Here is a 20,471-nt window from a genome sequence, read left to right as displayed (position 1 = left end):
TCCACTTTTTGTTTAATGGACTTCGAAACATACTTTTGCTTTGTAGATCCTTTACATATTAGTAAATATATATCGGAAATTCTATTTGACATAATCGAAAGTTCAAGCTTACTTTTATAAAATTGTTCTAACAGTCTGCAAAAAATAATAAGCCGGATCCAATTCGAAGATTAAGGAACAATGCAATCTGCAACATTAAATGAAATAGATAATTAGATAATTTTAGCTTAGCTTATACTGTCCATTATATACTAAACGCACACTCGTAAATGTATTTTGCGCACGCGCACCAGCATATTCGCAGCCGTAAAGGTCTTACAAGCATGCGTCAACACGACGCATGCGCAGAAAGTTTGTAGCTTTGAAGTCCGGATTATAGATCATTCCAGATTATGGGTGTCCGAATTAACGACTTTTGACTGTATATAACTATTCATGTAATCCCAACTTATTATTCTTATGGTTTAAGATTTGCTAAACAAAATATACTACATGACCCATGCTGGTAACACTCACTATAAATGCTTATTTGTATGTATAGAGTTGCCAATGTCTCATTAATAACAAATACAATAAATGCTACTAAAATAAAATATTTTTTATATACACTGAAAAGCCAAAACATTATGACCACATACTCAATAAAAAATTTTGTTCAACCTTTGGTCTGCGAAACAGCTGCAACTCGAATTGGCATGGATGCCATAATTCTTTGGTAGATGACTGAAGACAGATTGTATCGTATGTCTGAGCAGCGGTTATGCAAAGTCGAGATATTCTGACATGGTGGTCTTTGAGCTCTGAGCTGCTGCTCCATGATATCCAAAATGTGCTCTATTGGGTTAAAATTCCATGAATTAGGTGGCTAGGACATCAACGGGAATTCATCCTTCTGCTCCTTGAACCATTCCCACACAATTTAAGCCTTGTGGCATGGGCATTGTCCTGCTGGAATATTCCATTCCCAATTAGGAAGAGAGAAACCATGTGTTTCTGAAATACCTGCACTTGGACTATCAGCTAATACACTGTCTGGTGCCGATTTTGCTGTACCAAGCAGGACAGTCTCCGACGGCTTTTTTTTTTCTTTGATGATACATGGATATCCAATACCTTGGCATTTACTGCTGGTTCTACAGTATACACTTTGCATAAATACTAACAATAGCAGATCATGAACAACCTAATAGTCGTACAGTTTCGGAAATACTCATTTCGAGTCTTCGGGCCCTCTGTCAAATTTGCTTAGATCAGCAGCCTTTCCCATCTCCCATCCCATCAAAAACGCAAAAGTACAAGAATGATTCCTTACCTTCTCCAGCAGCAGATAAATAACATTCCCACTTAATCATGTGCCCTCCAAGTAATCCACACGAGTTCAATGAAAAATGTACGGATGGTCACTATATTTTGTCTCATCAGTGTATCTATACTAAAAATACTGCACTGGTCTGCATTTCTGACAGCCTATTTAAAAGGCTTGCAGGTAAGACAGATGATCTTATAAAGATATTATAAAAAGAAACAAGTAGCAAGAATTTAAATTGCATCCCTTTTAAAATATTTAAAATTGTGTTTATTTTTCTTTGATTTGTTCAGGGACAGAATAGCGACCACGGCACATGCTGTGCCTGGAATATCCTATATATGCCACTGCATAGAAAGCAAGACATATGCCAATCAAATGAGAATTTGATACGATGAAGAATTCTAACACTGGTGCAAGGACTGGGATCAACGCCAAAGAGAATTATGTGGACGAAGTAGCGGGCAGGATTCATTAATTTTGTCTAATATATCAGTTAATATTCATTTTTCAAAGTTAAGAGTTAAGAGATAACTAAAATCATCTTAATACACTTTTCAAATGCTAGGTTATGCATGTAAGACTGCTATGATTTTCAAAAATCAACTTTATTCTAAAAGGGAAGAAACTAGCCATACTCTGCATTAGGTTAATATAGTATATTTAGGAAAATAACTTATTGCAAATGCTACTTTACCCGTACATTAAAAAAGCAAGTAAGTAAAAATGACTAAAAAATTAAGACTGCCGTAATTTGTGATATATCTTGAAATAGTAAGCAAGTAACAATAAGTATCAATTGCAAAAACAATGAATTCATGGTTCTACGTAATTCTTGTGTTCTACCTGGAGAAGGTTATTTTAAAATGATTATATTCAATACTGATGTTTGTTTATGTCCTCAGAAATAAAGGTCAATTTCACATGCGGTCGCCATGAGAGGATTTATTATATTATAACCATCATTACCTCCTAAACTTAATTATTCAAAGTTTTGTTCTAATTTAGAGATTGTCATAAAATTAGACTCACATAAAATTAAGAAAAATTATTTATAATCAGAAATGCAATTCAATCAGAATTTCACCAAGATAAGGCAGAAGTACAAAAGGAGGGGGGGGAGGAAGATGCAAACAACATGGAATGAATAGAAAAAGGCTTTATGAAATACAATCTCCCCAATCTGCTGATATTCAATATCAGATTATCTAACAGTTCTTGGAGTAAGAGTTCCTATTTTTCAAGGAACATCTGTTTCACTTATTTGGAGTTCTCCAGAGGGTAAGATCATGCCAACAAGTGTCTTTTAAGAGTATCCCAACATGTTCAATGGAATTTAAATCAGGAAAGCACTGGCCAATCCACTCTGTGGATAGCTTTACTTTTAGGAGATTATCAAACAGCGTCACCTGTGTGGCTGTACACTGTCAACCATAAAAAGTCGGGACCCAGATGAATGTAGGGGAGGATAACTTCATCACAGTAACAATTTCCATTACATGAAAATCAGTCGTAAATGCAGAGCTCTGTTCCTCTGTACATCCTTATATAAGAATGCCAGGACCACCCCAACAGTTTCTTTCCCTGACGTTAGTGGGGTGAAAGCATGTCCTTAGCTCTCTTCGTATCAGCTGGTCCGAAAATCATTTGCCAGACTGGTGGTGGTGGGGTGGTAGTAGATTTATGGCACAAAGCTCAATAGGCCATATGCGCCAAACACAGGATTCTTTTTTAACATATAAACTAAGGGAAAAAAATATAAAGACAACAGCACACTTTTAAATCGAGGCAAGTAAAAAGAAATTTAAACGATGGGATGAAAATGCTGATTATGACTTTGATAATGAGATATGCAGTATAGATATAAAATCCTAAAACATCTGATTAATTAAAATTCCAACATAAAATCTCAGGACAAAAATCAAATTAAATAATAGAAACCTGTTTCCTTGAGATAGTGAAACAAATTGGTATTGACCTCTCTTCCGATTAAACAGTCGAGAGGCAGGTCGCAGCTATTAAAATACTTCTCACGAAGACTATTAAAATATGAACATTCAATTAAAATGTGATAGACTGAAAGACAAACATTACGAGTTGCACAAATAGGCTCGTTCTCAGCTTTCAGAAGGTAGTTATGTGTCACTCTACTGTGACCAATTCTAAGGCGAGTCAAAAGAACTTCCTCCCTGTGATTGCTAGTAGTATCCCAGTGCTCTATATTAGGCTTCACCCTTCTCCACTTGTTATGAAGTTGAATGTTCCAAAGTTGCTGCCATTTCTTTCGGATCTTCTTTTTTATGACACAACGGATATCTTTAAAAGGGATCAGGCGGCCGGACATTTCAACAGCAGATTTCGCTGCAATGTCCGCCAGCTCATTGCCCTTTATTCCTGTATGTCCGGGGACCCAGAAGTACAGAAGTTCAAATCCACCACATGTCAATTTAATATTCAACTTGAGAACATCCACTATCACAGGATTCTCAGTGCTAGAAAAGGATTCTAAAGCTTTCAATGCACTGTAGGAGTCCGTATATACAATGAATTTTCGATGGTGGAGCGTTGAGATGTACAAAAGCGCATAATATATGGCAGTCAGTTCGGAGGTTAAGGCAGAGGAAGCGTCGTGTAAACGTCTGCATTCCATGTGGTCACCAATTATAAATGACATGCTAACATGGCAAGCTGACTTAGATCCACCCGTATATATGGGAACGTAACTCCTGTAACTATGCCTGTGCTCAGCAAAAATTTGTCTGTAGATGCTCTCATTAGTAGTTGTTTTTCCGTAATTGTGGAAAATGTCAAGAAGGTGGATTTGTGCATTTTCCCAAGGTGCAATTTCAAAATGCTGTACTGCCTGTGGGGAAATATCAGACAGGGAGAATTCTTCAATGAGGGGACGAACTCTGACAGGAAAAGAAGGCACACAGGATGGACATGCCTCAAATAAAAGGTCACAGCTATTGTCACGTATACACAAGTTATAAGGATGATCAGGTTGAGATAAAATATTAAAATACTGTAAAAGAGACAACTCCTCACGCCTCAAACGGAGTGATGGTTCGTAACAGTCAACATAAAGGCTCTGGACAGGAGACGTCCTGAACATTTGCCAGACTGAAACGAGTGTCTTCAGTAAAGAGGATGTGACATTGCTGAAGAAGTGTCCAGTTTTTATATTCTCTACATCACTGTAAACATTGCTGCTGCGAATAACATGCAGCATTCAGGACAATGGGCGAATAGGCCACCTTTATGAAGTTGCCTGTGCATAGTAAACAGGGACTTCTGTCATTGGGTTACCTTACACAACTGCTGAGTAATGTCACTTGCTGTCTGGTTTCGATATCTTCACCTGCAGGGCAATATATCAGACAACAGTCACCGTGTTTTTCCTTGGCCTACCACCATCAACCATTCTTACAACTGTATCTGTTGTTTGGATGGTTTTCTAGCTCATGAACAACACTTCTATTATTTTAAAACACTTAGGTGACAGATGTCAAACTATGCTCCTCCTCAAGCTTGTGTACCCCATGTAAAGGCCTCTTGAAGTTTTCTCGTAGCCAAACTACATATACAATATCACTGTCACTTGTAGAAGAACCCGGAATATGCCTTTCTTCTTTTTAAGTTGCCTTACACTACCCACAGATACCCTTGTGTTTTGTGTATCTTAACTTACCTTCTGATGTCACAGTGCTGACATTGGCAAATGCATTACCTTTCTAGAGCTGACATTTCATTGTACTGATCACAAAAATCCCTTTTCAACAATTTTATGACTGTGTAGCAAAATGAATTTGTTGCTTACATTTTGGACATTAGTATCCATAATACGAATAATTTATATTATTCAGTATAAATGCATGAAGGTGTTCAAAGCAACCCATTTTTGCTTATCAAATGAAAAGCTTATGAAATTTTCTTAAATGGATGATAATTATACTAAGATTTTGTTTCTTCAAAGTTGCATACCAAAGACTACCAAACTTTTGCTAATATCAAAAGCTGGAATTAATGAATAGGTTCGTTTTCTTTAGTTGATTATGGCAATGCACATTAGGATTATTTGCCTAAGGGGTAAGATGCATTCGTGGAGGACTTTCTGAGGGAAATCAAATCCTATACATGTTAGACCGCGAAAGCACCCATGCAGCCACCTTGTTCACCTGGAACAGAACCAGGCTGGAACTACCAGTATTCAACAGTTTTTCGCTGTTGGGCCAATCAACAAACAGAAATTTCAGAGTTCTTTAGTTACTGAATATAATGTTAATGCAAAATTAAATTCTTCTAAGAATACAAAACCTAAAGCATTTAGATACTTTAATTGCAACAAAAAAGGGTAAAAGAATTAGAATGTAGTAACAATAAAAGTAAAAACCCTAACTGAGAAAAAACCAATTTAAAACACAGGAAATAAACTAGTTTAGGGTGTTCTAGTTAATCTTTCGATGGTCAACTTTGAGTTCCACATTCAGATTACGTACCACAGTGGGCATAAATGAACATAGCTTGCATTTAAAGTTTCTGCCTAAATACTAATGAATGAGTTCCACTCATGAATTTGCCTCATTGCGCATAGCTGAAATGGGCTAATTCTTCGAAACAATCCAATGCTAAGTGTTACAGATGAGTTGAACTTGCAAATTAGTCATTTTACTTGGTATATCTAGAGTTAGCAATACTAAATATTTTCTTACCTAATAAAGGTGAATTTGACAGTTTTTTCAGGAATTTTTATTACTATATTTTGAATTCACATTATACCTAGAAATGGCGTCATAGAGAAAGCCTAAGCATATTTTTGTGAATGAAGAATACGATACCAAAGACGAAATCTTTTATCAGAGAATGAAAATTATTCAGATTCTGAAAGTTCCAAACATGATTCGATGGAGAAGATTTTAGCAGTGCAGAATGTAGCATTGCATACCATTTCATGTTTCAAAATCTAGTACACACATAGTTGTTCTTAGGTAACTAAATATATATAATTCATTAAATTTTTGATTATAATAATATTATATGCCTTCTTGATTTTAAATTTAATTACTTAACTTGTTTTGTTATGCTTTAAAAATTCAGTACTAAAACATTATTATACTGACAGATTAATAACATATGAAAATACAAGGTGAGACTGAAAAGTAAGGTGACTCACTCCTCCTTTCGAAAATGAAAACAGCCCAACGACCTGACACATGTGCATTACAAATTTCAGTATGCAACTTTGAAGTTCAGAGTCATTTGCAAAGTTTCTTTGTTTTTTGTTTGTTTCTTTTTGTTTTGTGTTTGTTTGTGCAGTTGCTTAAACCTGAAAAGTGATAGTGCATTACGTAATGGAGCAGAAAACGAATCCGAAATTCTGTTTTAAAATGGGTAAAACTGCTACGGGAACCTTGAAAATGCTTTGAAGTGTGTATGCCGAAGAAACTTTATCTCACAAGACAGTATTTCAAACTTTTCCATGAAGGTTGTGAAAGCATAGAGGATGAGCATCACAGTGGAAGATCATTGACGAGCAGAACGACAGCAAATGTTGAAAGAGTTGGGAAATTCAAGATCGCCATTTGTCCATCCAAACAATGACGAACGAATTGAAGCTTCCTCGTGAAATCGTCCGAACAATATTGACGTAGGATTTGGGTAAATGGAAACTTTATACGGCGTTTGTCCCTCATTACTTAAGCAATGAACAAAAACAGCAGCGATTGCACTCCTGTGGCGACTTCATCAATACAGCAGATAAAGATGACACACGTCACAGATGATACGTGGTTGTTTCACGTATGATCCACAAGCAAAATGCCAAAGCATGGAGTGGTGCAGTCTCTCATCGCCAAAATCGAGAAAGTTTTGTTTCGAAAAATCAAAAGTTAAGATAATGTTGATTATCTTTTTCGATGCACAGGGAATTATCCATAAAGAATACGTACCAGAAGGTCAAACAGTTAATGGTGTATTTTATTGCTGTGTTACGAAGCGCCTCCCGGCTCACATTCGTCGTGTTTGGCCCCATCTCGCTGCATCAGGCAAGTGGCTTCTGTTGCATGATAATGCACACCCTCATACTGCAATGCGTGTTATACGGTTCCTCGCGCAGCAAAAAATTACAGAGTTATTTCACCCTCCTTATTCCCTTGGTCTTGTGCCAGCAGACGTTTCCCTCTTTCCATAACTGAATTTGGCATTAAAGGGACACCAATTTCCAAGCATCTAAGACATTCAAGCTGCTGTTACCAAGGAACATAGTCTCAAATGAGGACTTTTTCAAAAGTCCCAGAACTTAATTGAACATTGTCAGAAGTGTATTGTAGATGGCAGGAACTACTTTGAAGGACAGTGATGTATTTATATGTAAATATAGAATACAGTTATTATTATGACATAAGTCGGCTTACATTTCGGTCTCTCCTTTTATAATGGTAAATAACAAAGTACTGTTTTTTAAGAATTTGTTACAATATACCATTTTTCATTATATTATATTCTGTATATTTGTTACAATATACCATTTTTCATTATATTATATTCATTCTCTTAAGAATTAATACAAAAAAATAGTTAACTTTCTATAAAGATTCATGCATATTTTCCTCTTCAAACAGGTCTCTATTTTTCTCGCTCAAAGATAGTGCCATTTCTTATCAGCACGAATGACAGATATCACTTACATTTGGGAAGAAAGAACGGCTAATTTTTGCAGCCACCTATGGGTTAATAAATGTAATGGTACTGCAAACTTTAGTTTGTCTAAGAATACAAAACGTAAAGCACTTCGGCATTATAAATACAATACAAAAGGGTATAAACTACAGGAATGTAGGGCTAATAAAAGCAAAAATCCTAATCACTGAAATGTTAAGTGAAGTTGCTAACTCAGTATTATCAATACAGCATGAGAATTGATTTATTTTAGCCCTTTTAACTGATCTTATCTCATAGTGAATGTAGTAAAATTATATGAACAAATTCATGATACAACAGTATGTTAGGAATTTAGCTTGTTTGTAAGGTGGGATGTATCTCTAATTAATTTGAAAATGTTGATGAAATTTATGAAAATGTTAATTCAATGGCAAAAAACATGATATTGAATTATGTATTAAACGTAATTAACTTCAGTTAACTCGGCCACATAATGTAAATGCAGTATTTATTTTAGGAAAAAAAAACTATGCTTGTGTTACAGATAAAAACTGAAATATGAACATTATTAATAACTGAATTCTTTCATAAAACCAGTAAATCACCAAAATCAGAGGCAACTCGAGCTGCTCAAGAGATCACAGAAAAGAAGACAATGACCACAACAATTTTAGTGATATACAAGTCATACATAACAGTATGCACCATTAATAAATGATGCATACAATTATGTATGACTTTACTTTATTCATTTTCACTTTCAAACAAAAGTTAGAAAGTAAAATCTTCTTATGTGTAAAATAGATTTTTTTAAAAAATTCATGAACTTTTTTAAATTACAAATGCAAATTAATGCATTTTCATTGTATTTTATTGAAATAAACTAAGCTTAAAACAAATATTTCCAGATTTTAAAAAAATTATTTTTCTTCATTTTTTAGATCTGGAACCAAGTTTCTTTTCTTCTGTAAGTGTGTCTTTTTCTACGTGTTCTTTAAGAATGCATATATCAAAATAAAACTTGTGTGTACAGTGGGTACCACTTAATAAAATCAACCACTTGTTAAAATCAAAACCCAAGGAATGAATTCAAATGATACAATATCATTATAAAATAACTGCTTAAAAATATAAATGTTACTGTTTATAAGTCCCAAAACTCCAAGTTTACTGATTTTGTTCAAAGTTTATTCAATTTTGCATATGCATGCACCTAATGCAAGAATTTTCTTATGTGGAATTAATTGTCAGACCCTCCAAGTCTGTCTTTCAAGGTCAGTGATTTCATTCAAGGTCTATTCACTTTTACACGTGGACCTACAAATGCTATAATTTTCTTTTAATAAATCATGGGTAGAAGTGGGTTACAAAAGGTTGGTCAAAACTGGCTCATACCAGGTGGGTGAAAAGGGACACATAAAAAGGACGTAAGGGAGAATCTGTATAAAAAAACTGCCTTTTGCTTTGATCACCCATCCACATCATACTTTTGTTGTTTGGTCTTGCCTCAAAATGTCCAAATGCAAGGAATAAGGATAAAGAATTGTTAAAGCAATACAATACTTTACCAAAATGCAATCATGGTGAAGCTTTTGTACAGCTCGGAATTTCATAATCTGCAATATGTATGTTGTTAAAAAGAAGGGAGGCAATTTTGGATGAAGTGATGGCACGTTAAAATGTCTCACATAAGCGGAAGCAAAGTGGAAAGTCTACCAATGTAGAACTGCCCTCTTGGAGTGGTTTTAAAATGCTAGGAACAAGAACACCAAACTGTAGTGAGAAATCTTGTATCAAAAGGCAAAAGAATTTCCCAAAATGCTGGGAAAGGAGTTTGTCCCTACTGTTGGATGGCTCACAAAATGGAAAGAAAGAAATAATGTCATTATCAGAAAGTTACATCCACAGACACAAGATGCGGAATCTAATGAAACTTATAATTGGATTGAACGCCCTGAGTCAATGCCCACTATCTGGCATTCTTTTGACCATAGAGTAATCCACAGGTATTTTCATTAAAAATTACCCTATGAAAGTTAAAATCACATAAAACACAAACAATCATAAAAGCACTTAAATGAGTCTTCTGAAACCTTTCAGAATGGTGGTATTTTCAGTAACTGCATAATTAGCACATATTCAGACAGTTAATCATGATTGGCTGTAACATATGACATTTGCATAGTGCCACCTACAGTATTTTTCATCTACTCAACTAAAGTTTTAAAAATTACTAATTTCCATTGCATGCTTATCTTTTGAGAGCCAGTGTATTAGAGTTATATGGTAAGAAAGACATCACTGACACATCTACAGCAGAAATAATCACAGTTATTTTTACAAAACAATTCTGGTACAGACAAATACAGGAAATGTACAGATATATTAGGTCTTCAACTTCAATTAATGAATGTGTTTTCCTGTTTTATTCTCTGTTCACTGCTGTGAGAAAGTGTCTGAAATTTACATTCCCTTTACATTTGTGTAGTAATGCAAAGGAGAGGAAATTCATATATATTTAATCCTGAGTAGGAGCCTGATTTCTTGTGGATGCTATGAATGCTTATTAGCTGTGGTAAAAGTTGACCAGAATATGGTAGATGCAGTAGCCATCAGTTTACACCTTGTACCAGTGAACCTAATCTGTCTTGTTCCAGTCCAATACTGATCTCTTCGAATTGGTTAGTTATCAAGATTCTCCTTCACTCTAAAACACAGCATATTATGGTCAAATATAGGAATCGTTAAGTGAAACAGGACTATGGTTTAAGTGCAAGTTTTTAAGTTTTCAAAGCTCCATTATCTTAGTGATCATCAGCTACAAAACTATCATGATTTATTGCATATGATGACACATAGGGTGGCAAACTTATGAAGCTTCTGAGCTACCGTACCGTTTTCAAATCCTACTCTAAGCGACCAAACAAAAGAACTACCAACTTTAAAATAATCTTACATGTGTTTATTGTCTATATACTTATATTTCTAGTAAATATGTAAACAATTTCAATTAAACTGTATATATATATATAAATTGAAGTGCAGTTAGTAATAAATAATAAATGCAATAACAAATTTTTTTATCAGATTTATTAACTTTAATGAAAAGGATGGGAATTTTTTTTGTCATCAAACAAGATTTTTAATGCTGGGAGTGTAGGTAATGGCTGCCATTTGAATACCATTGTCCAAGTGTTCATCAGTGAGTCTGTTTTTGTACAAATTTCATACCACAAAAAGAAATCTAACACAGATATGTAGAGCTCAATATTGCTTTCTGGGTATTTTTCTAGGAACAAGGGGCCAAATATTTACAGAGCTTGAAAAACAAAAGGGATTTTACAGAGAAATCATTTTGGAAATCAATCAGTTCCAACTCCAATGCAGCTTTGCCTTCTTGAAAATCAAAATTCTCCATGACACAAGTAGAGAATTCTTCAGCATCAATCTCTATAAAAGGCAATTTTACAAACTATGAAACATATGAAATCTTGGGAATGTTTGTTGAATTCACTTCTTAAATTTGAAATAATTTCAATGTATTGTTTGCTGTTGTAATGAGGCTTGAAAACCCTTGCTTGTCACAAGTTTGTTTCAAACAGACAAAGTGTCTGAAACAAACTCATCCAAGGTGAGTTTGTTTCAAGCACTATATATCATTCAAGGTAACATAAAATTTATCACACATATTGTATGACAAAATAATATATCATTCAAGGTGTACACTATATATCATCAAATGTATCATAAAATTTATCACACATAGTGTATGATAAAACAATAAGCTGCAAGTTAGGGATATTTAACTTTTCGGTATGTCTGCGAGAAAAGCAAAATCCTGCAGTCAAACAGGATCTTTTAGTTCACGGAAGGATTAGCCTCATTCTTTCAAATTCTACTAAGACAGGAAACAACTCTTGAAAATGTTCTAAAACTCTGCCTCTACTTAACAAGCTTCTGTATGAAACACTAGATCACCATACCATAGCAGCAATCTGGTTCATCAGTCAGTGCTCTCAACAAACATAGCCATGTGCCAGGGTTGCCACGCTACCTGAAAAAGTCAGGGAATTCGAAAACTGACCAAAAAAGTCAGGAAATTTATTATTTTAATTAAAATCTGGAAAAATCAGGGAATTTCATATGGCAATTCCCAAAAAGTGATTTTTGCGCCGTTTGCGACCACCTTTCTTGGTGAATCATGTATCGCATGAGCGATATTCGAACTGCAGGTATAGAGCCAATCAGATTGTTTTTTTTTTTTTTTTTAGAAAGGCAAAGCAAGTTTTCAGCATCTTTGGTTACCAGTAGCCTCAAGAATCCAGGGAATCGCATTTGCAGTTCATGTTAAACAAAAGTAAATTCTTCCATTCTCGTATAAAACAAAAGTGTTTTAAACCTTTTCTTCTTTCTTTAATGCCTTATTTGTCATTTTGCAGTTAAAAAAAAAATCAGTCATCTAGGCTAACCATTTAATATATCTATAATCATCAAAAGAGCGTCAATTTTTTTTATTCAATTTTTAATCCTTAAGTCATTAACTTTATTAAAATAATATTCGTGTCATTTAATGTACCCTCTTCTTTCTAAATTTATCTATTATTAGTTAATAATGCTTTCAAATTTCAGGGAATTTTCTCTGGCACACTTATGAAAATACTAATTCTAGCAGTATGACGACCTACCATCACGTAATTTAGTGTGCAAATTTTTTACTATGTATGGTGCTAATTAAATATAAAATACTTGAATTTACTTTAAAATATCATTAAACAGATTGCTTTCTTCCTTTAGCTGCAAAATGTCTGCAAAAAAGACATTTTTTAATCTGTATTGGGCAGATTCTAATCTCAATCCTCAGTGGAGAAAACAACTATTATAGTCATAAAAGTAACACTTTGTGGATATATATATATATAACGTGCGTTAACGTGATCTACAGAAAATGTTGCCCTGAGGTAATAGTATGCGATCGATGGTCTGGTGATCCCTATTCTAATTTAATGCAAAATCAATACATTCAAATGAGCATTTTTAATTTAAAATCCCACAAAGCAAAGTTTTCAGGAAGTTTGATTTGTGTTATGAATTGTGTTGAATATATAATAAATATAAAATTCAGAACAGAATGCTTGCAAGATATATTATTAAAAGCAAGATTCTGAACTAATACTTTTTAATACTAAGAATAAACTCCAATTAACAGTCAATCAAACAATTTAATACAGGTTGTTTTTAAAGTCCTGGACCCATTTTGATGTTTAATAACTAATAAAATAATAATAAAGATAGATTAAAATTAATAACATAAATGGTTAGATAGACTCAAAAAGTTTCATGACCCTTGTCAATGAACTTCCATGTGTGCCCCCTTCGTCGCACGGAGAATATCAAGTCGATATTCAATTTCACACCAGGTACCGGCAAGCATGTCGGCATCCACAGAGGCTATTGCGATTGTAATTCTGGATTTTAGGTCATCAATGTTTGACACTCTCCTCCTGTAAATGTTGTCCTTTACAAATTCCCAAAGTAAAAAGTCCAGCGGTGTTATATCAGGTGATCAAGGTGGCCAAGGAATTGGACTTCCTCGCCCAATCCATCTATCTTCCTTGAACCACCATAAAATCTATGCCTTCTCTTGTGGTGTATGCATTCTCCTTAATATCCGGTCGAATAAAACATCACATACAAAAGTACTAGAACAAACACATCAAAAGTAAACATAACATTGCAATAGTTGCCAAAAACATAAGAGAGAAAAATGCAATTAATTAGCAGACGATATTTAGAAAAGTACAGATATTCAGACTGGAAAATGAAATTATCTGAAATTAACCACATGCGCAGACGATATTTACAAAAGTAAAGATATTCAAACCTGAAAAGGAAAATATATATAAATGCCATAAGTTTGTTTATATCTTCATTATTTTATGAGTTACTAAACATCAAAATGGGTCCAGGACTTTATAAACATCTTGTATATTAAAAATTATTATAAAAAGTCTTTTAATCTTCCGCATAATAAAAATTTGCTAAAAGTATTTTTTATCATAAAAATTTTAATATATCACCAATGAACATAAATCATACTATACATTTCTATCTTACTCGTACCCCCCCCAAAAAAAAGGTTTCAGATTTTTTTGAATTACGTCTGTTTTTTTTTTTTTTTTTTTTTTTTTTTTTTTTTTTTTTTTTTTAACATTTTGTTTGTTAACTTTATTTATTAAATATCATGTTCTTCGCACTTACACCATAAAATTCAGTTTAATATGCAATATGCAAAATAATTTAAAAATGAGCATATCTTTAGAATTTCCAATACACAGTCTCATGTGCTGGAGATAGAAATGTTTTTTCTGTAGAACGTTGCCGTTGCTCGCTTTGAAATCCTTGAGTTTGTTAATCAAAAATTCATTAAAGTTTTACAAAATATGAATTCAATAATAAAACAAATTCCAAATTTGGGCTTACAGATGCCTATATTTGCAGGAGGATTACGTTATTCAAAATTTGATGGCTCTAGGTATCCTTATTTTATCACAATGCGAGATACATGCATACATTTATGCAGATTCTTCATTAATAATTTCTTTAACTTATTTTAGAAAATCACGTTTCTGTTAGAAATTGTTGTATATTAATTCACGATATAAACAAACTGAAAAATTTGAAACAATGTCCTTATATGATTTATCAATGAATGCTACACATCAAGCCGCTTTACTACTACCCTTTTATTTCTTAAAATAGGTTCCATCTAATATCAGATATAAATAAAACAAAATAATGATAACTGTCCGTATTTAACCTCAAATCATTAATCTAACAGAGCAAGGAACAAAAATTAACCTACATTATAATTAACAGAGTACTGCGTAGCCTTTACGCATGCACATAACACGTTTATGCATGTGCATTTAATGTATAACGGATGGTATAAGCTACACTAAAATTATCTAATTATCTATTTCAGTTAATGTTGCAGATTGCATTGTTCCTTAATCTTCTAATTGGATCCATCTTATTATTTTTGCAGACTGTTAGAGCAATTTTATAAAAAGTAAGCTTGAACTTTCGATTATGTCAAAAAAAGGTTCTGATTCTGGAGCTGCCAAAGGATCTACAAAGCGAAAGCATGTTCGATGTCCATCAAACAAAAAGTGGAATTGCTGCAAAAAATGGATAAAGGCATCAAGAAAGTAACAGAGAGGTTAAGGAAAACAAAAAAAAAATCGATTGACAAGTTAGTCGGTATTCTTGGCACAGCAATTACAGGACTTGAACAGTGAACTTTGTAGCTGAACAAGAAATTATGTTTGTGTATAGAATTAAAGAGAAAGTATTAGCACATAAAAATGAAGCAACTTAAACAACTTACATTGAAAGAAATAAAGAAATAAATATTAAGTTTTTTTTTTTTTTTTTTTTTTTTTTTTTTGTAAATTTTGATACCCTTTAGATCATAATTGCTCTTTATTTCATAAATTATGGTTTCATATTTTTAATTTTATAATTCCTGCATGCCATCTTACCAGATTTAAATTGATGACCTATAATCAGGAAAAACCCCTAAGCCAGAATTACAAGTCCCTACGAGTCCGGATTAAAGACTTTGTACTGTATAACATTTTGCTTAACAATAGTGAATGAAAAATTCACATTCCCAAGAAATTATACTTTGTAAACAATGGAATTTTCTGGACTAAAATTTGTGTCTGATGCCAAACTGTGCAATTTTCTGATTTTTTTTTTTTTTTTTTTTTTTTTTTTTTTTTTTTTTTTTAAGTGAAAACATATAACTGTGTACATAGTACAAAAGAAGTAAGTATTTTATAATGGATTACATTTCCAATCTTGTTAATTAAATAGTTTTTGTTTTGTAGTGCAGCATTATTTTTGGAAACAGATGCTGTCCTTTGTGTTTACGCATAGTGAAAAATTAAGTTTTCTTTCTTTCAAGTTTACAGCAGTTTTCAAAAGTGAAAACGTTTCAAAAGTGAAAGTAAGTTTATCTGACCAGAATAGCTTTTTTGATTCATCCATGAGGAGTTACATTAACATATTATTTATTTGTTGGATCTGTGTGATTATGTACTTTACTCTTTGTTTTCATAAAAAATATCATCACCAGATAAAAATGGTCAGCAAAGGAGAAATAGCTGCTTTCAATTTCAAAGATGAAAACTTTATACTATACATTTAGCATTTAGATTATACATTTAGCAATTACCATATTTACTGGCATATATAAGACACCCCTCTTTTTTATACACATTTTTGAAGGATAATACTTTATTACTGACTAGCTGCTATGTGGCCAGCCTTCGTCTGGCATTTAAATGTACCATAAAAAATGCCTAAAACATTAAATTTAAAACCTGCACAGAGGTTTACTCTGCAGAACAACTGTATAAAATAAATAAATAAGTTTAAAAAATTAAATAAATAAAAATGTATCATATATTAAAAAATTAGAACGAAATAAGAAATATCTCTTAACACAAATATTAATTATCCTAATAAATAAATTAACTAACATCTCGGTGCAAAATCTTAAGAATTCAAATGGTGTAAAGGAAGTTAAGAACTTTTGTTTCCCTAAAAAAAAAAAAAAAAAAAAAAAAAAATCATGCAACACTTTTTTATATTTTTAAAATTATATATAATTACAGCATAATATAAAAAATTACAATGAAATAAGCAACAAATCTCATATTTTCAACAGAAAATAATCAACAGTCCAGTATCCAAAGCAATGAATGAACTGTTGCCAAAACCATATTTCTAAAAGAATGAAACTATCATCAGAAAGCAATAACCAATCAAAATTGTGCTTTGTGGATGACATAACTGAAAATATACAAACCTCTTAGCCATTAACTAATAAAAAGAGAGAGAGAGAGAAAAAAAAAAGGAAATTCTTTCTGTTGTGCCTCACAAGACACATGCGCGGCAGAATAAGAAGATTGTGATGCACGTGCAGCTTGTCTAAAAATCAAAAGAAAATAAGCAACAAGATATGAGTAATATCCCTTAATACAAATATTAATTATCCTAATAAATAAATTAACCAAATTTCCGTTGAAAATAAAATCATGTTAAATTTTTCAGTATCTTAAAGGCCCGTCCACACGAGTACGCTCGAAACGTAGCTGACGAACGCGCTTTTACGTTACCAGCGTAAAAGCTTCCAAACGAGTACGCTTGCGAAAAGTGCGTTTAACCAATAGAATTATTTTGCGCAAAAATCACGTGACGCTGTAATATAGCGTCAACAGAGCTGTATCTTATTACTTCGCTGTTCTTCTGTATGTTTACGGCAAGTTGTCCGAATCAGATGATTTTTTTTATAGCTGAAACTTTACTATTATGTGCAATTATTAAGCAGAGGCAAAACCGCAAAAAATGGCAAGAATGGGTCTGAAAGATTTATTTAGAGCGACCTGTTCAAATAGTTTTTTTTTTTTTTTTTTTTTTTTTTTTTTTTTTTTTTAACTGCCTTGCTTGTGAAAGGAATATCTGGAATTATTAAATTCCTACTATTAGCTCACACTCTCCCTATATCTTGTTCAAATTTTCAGTACATAAAATGCTTTTTATTCATCCAATCAAGTTCAAATACAATTTTTTAAACTTGAAGTGAATGACACTTGATGTTAATACAGCTTTTTCACATATTAAAATTTTTTTTAATTTTTAATTTTAAAAAAATTATGTTTTTATTTTTATTTATTTATTTATTTTTGTATTTTAAAACTTTTTGTGGACCTAAGTAGGAATTGACTTAATTTTTTTTGGGGGGGGTGTATATTACTTGTTTTTTAATTCCTTCAGGATGAGTATCGACCAGTTTGACAAACTTGCAGATTCTATATCGTATGAAAATTAGGATTTATAAAATTGGTTTGGAATACAGTATATAAAGAGAATTAAATTACTTAATTCTCTTTATATACACCATCCACCATATAATAAAACCAACTTCATATTTTTTTAACTCGCTCTCCCTTGGTCTTTTGTTTTTCTTTTTATTAATTTTTGAATTTAGAATGAGGTTCAAACTTTGGACAGTTTATGAGAAATTATGTGCATGATAAAATATGCAATAAAGTAAAAGTAAAGAGAGAATTTACAGATGATATATGATAAATAGATGCAGATATATTTTTACATAAGGATTTCTATTTGCACTGCACATTTTTAAACTAAATTAAAAACAATAATAATAATGAATAAAATAAGAAATGAAAACAATAATAATAGGTAAAATAAGAATATAATGATTCATGATTAAATATAAGAAATGCGTTTCAAAATGAGAAAAGCTAACTGAATTATACCGTCTACGGGTGAGGTTCAAACTTGCCACCTTTCCATTCCTCCGCCACCAAAGCAGCGCGCTGACCACTCAGCTATCTGTGATAGCAGAGTTTGTGAAAAATAATGTAACAAGTAGAAGTCGCTGCAAAGGTAATTTAATTAAACTTCAATAAATGATTGCTGTATGATACAGGTTGTAACTTTCCTCCAAAATTTTGTAATTGTATTTTATTGAATACTCTTTCACAGTCAACTGCTTTATTTTAGAAGTTATTATATTGCTGAAGTTAGTTTTTGGTGTATTTAATATTGGGATATTTATAGAGCTTTTTATTACACATAATATAGCCAATATTTATAATAATTAAGGAGAATTTTGTAAGGCAGAAACTTTGATTTCGTAGAAACTGTAATTTATTTAGGTTCCTATTACTTACGGTGTTATAAATAGGTGAAGCATATGGATATACTGGTCGGATCATTGCATCATCACGTATACAGTTTTCCCCTTTAATGAGAATTTTAAATGTATACTAATACATACGGTTTGAGAAATCTGAAGATGGCGTGAACAATGCTGATTATTTTATTGCTGTATACAGTTATATTTCTAAGCAAAAACTCATCTCTGTGTGGCTCTGACGCCCTATTGAAACGGGTAAGCAAGAAAGTTTTCTGATTATGACACGTGATATGAACTCAGTCTGCTATTGGCTATACGTGCGTGTTGCGGGCGAAAGAGCTGAACAGGAGCGTACTCAGTTTTACGTCTTCTGCGTCCTGCGAATTTACGCCGGCGTCAAAAAAGTTACGTCAACTACGTCGGGAGCGTCCTCGTGTGGACGGGCCTTAAAAACAGTGAAATAAACGATAAATATTTTATATCATATTTTCAACAGTCAGCAGTCCAGTATACAAAGTATTGAATGAAAAACTGTTGCCAAAACCACATTTCTAAAAGAATGAAACTATTTAAAATGATGCGATTTCATAAAATAAAAAAAAAAAAAGCTGATTTGGATTTTGAAAGGGGGAAAAAAATCGCTTCGAGGTGCACTGGTTCTTGTCTAGATGCACCTATGTACCGAATTTTGTAGCCCTGGGTCTATTAGCTTACGTGCAGCATGAATGAAAAACACACAGAAAGACTCTTTCTTTTATTATATATAGAGATCATTATAATGAATTTACAGTGTTTTAAATATAAATTAATACAAATTACAGGGTTCGTACACATTTCTGCACACAGAAATAAAGTACTTTTAAGGATCATTAATGAAAAAAATTGAGGACCTAAATAAATTCAATTAAAAATATTATCTATGCCTGAATTTCACTACTGTAATACCATCCTAAAAATAAAAAAGATCCCTAAGTAGTATGCATTATTACTAAACATGAATTAATTAACATAATTATTAATGCATTTGAGAATAAAATAAACTTTATGCAATTTATCAAGTAGCATTAAATATTTTACACTTATAATAGTTAAGACATATTTGAAAGAAGATAAATGACATTTATTTTTTATTTATTTATTTATTTATTTTTTGTCTCATTTTGTCACATACTTGGTCAGTCTAGAGGTTTAGTAAATAGCAGGCAAATTTTATTTCAAACAACACAGGTTAAAATGAGAAGTAAGATCACAATCAGCATGACTCATAACAAAAGACTGAATATTGTCACCACTGCTGCTTGTCTAGATAGAGACCTGCTGATAAGAAGAAACCTGAAAGGCCTGATGTAGGCACAGTTGGCAAGTGTTGAAAGTTAGTCAGGCTCTGTTTGATGCAGTTAGTGTCGTAGCTTCATGTAGATTTTGAGAGGTTGTAATGCTTTAAGGTTCCAATAAGCCATTAAAGCATCAGATGTGATAAGTTGTTTTGTATCACTTTAAGTCTCACTAGATGCAAAGAATAAGTTTTACTTAAATTTTTACATTTTTGTATTTTATCTTGTGACCAAAGTCAGTATTAATGAAAGGCAATAACTTGTTTTAGTATGTAGAGATAATTTTTAAGGGTAAGCAGTTGATTATAAATAATTAAATTAGGTAGTTTGATAACCTTAGTCATTATATGGATTTACATGGCCACTATTAAATTTTATTTTTTTAACAATATTTGTTAAAAAAGCCCTATTAAAATAAAAAAAATCTAATAAAATTTCA

General features: G+C 32.4%; 1 protein-coding gene across 4 annotated transcripts in view; it reads right to left on the bottom strand.

Moving 5' to 3' along the window:
* Window positions 1-20,471, bottom strand: part of LOC118179493 (uncharacterized) — a 56,427-nt gene that overhangs the window by 5,659 nt on the left and 30,297 nt on the right. For 2 of the 4 annotated variants that reach the window (XM_085819093.1, XM_035348669.2), the window contains one exon: window positions 11,042-11,416. The exons of the other annotated variants lie outside the window; for them this stretch is intronic. In XM_085819093.1, the coding sequence (XP_085675219.1) occupies window positions 11,333-11,416 (84 nt within the window). In that variant the 3' untranslated portion in view covers window positions 11,042-11,332. Of the gene's footprint in view, window positions 1-11,041; window positions 11,417-20,471 lie in introns of those variants that run through there. 4 annotated transcript variants of the gene reach the window in all.

This window comes from Stegodyphus dumicola, chromosome 6 (assembly GCF_044657685.1).
Source record: "Stegodyphus dumicola isolate Sdum_Otavi_A_Nest chromosome 6, ASM4465768v1".
In the NCBI taxonomy this organism is placed as follows: domain Eukaryota; kingdom Metazoa; phylum Arthropoda; class Arachnida; order Araneae; family Eresidae; genus Stegodyphus; species Stegodyphus dumicola.
The sequence above is the reverse complement of the archived record's forward strand: the minus strand, read 5'-3'. Positions and strand labels throughout refer to the sequence as shown.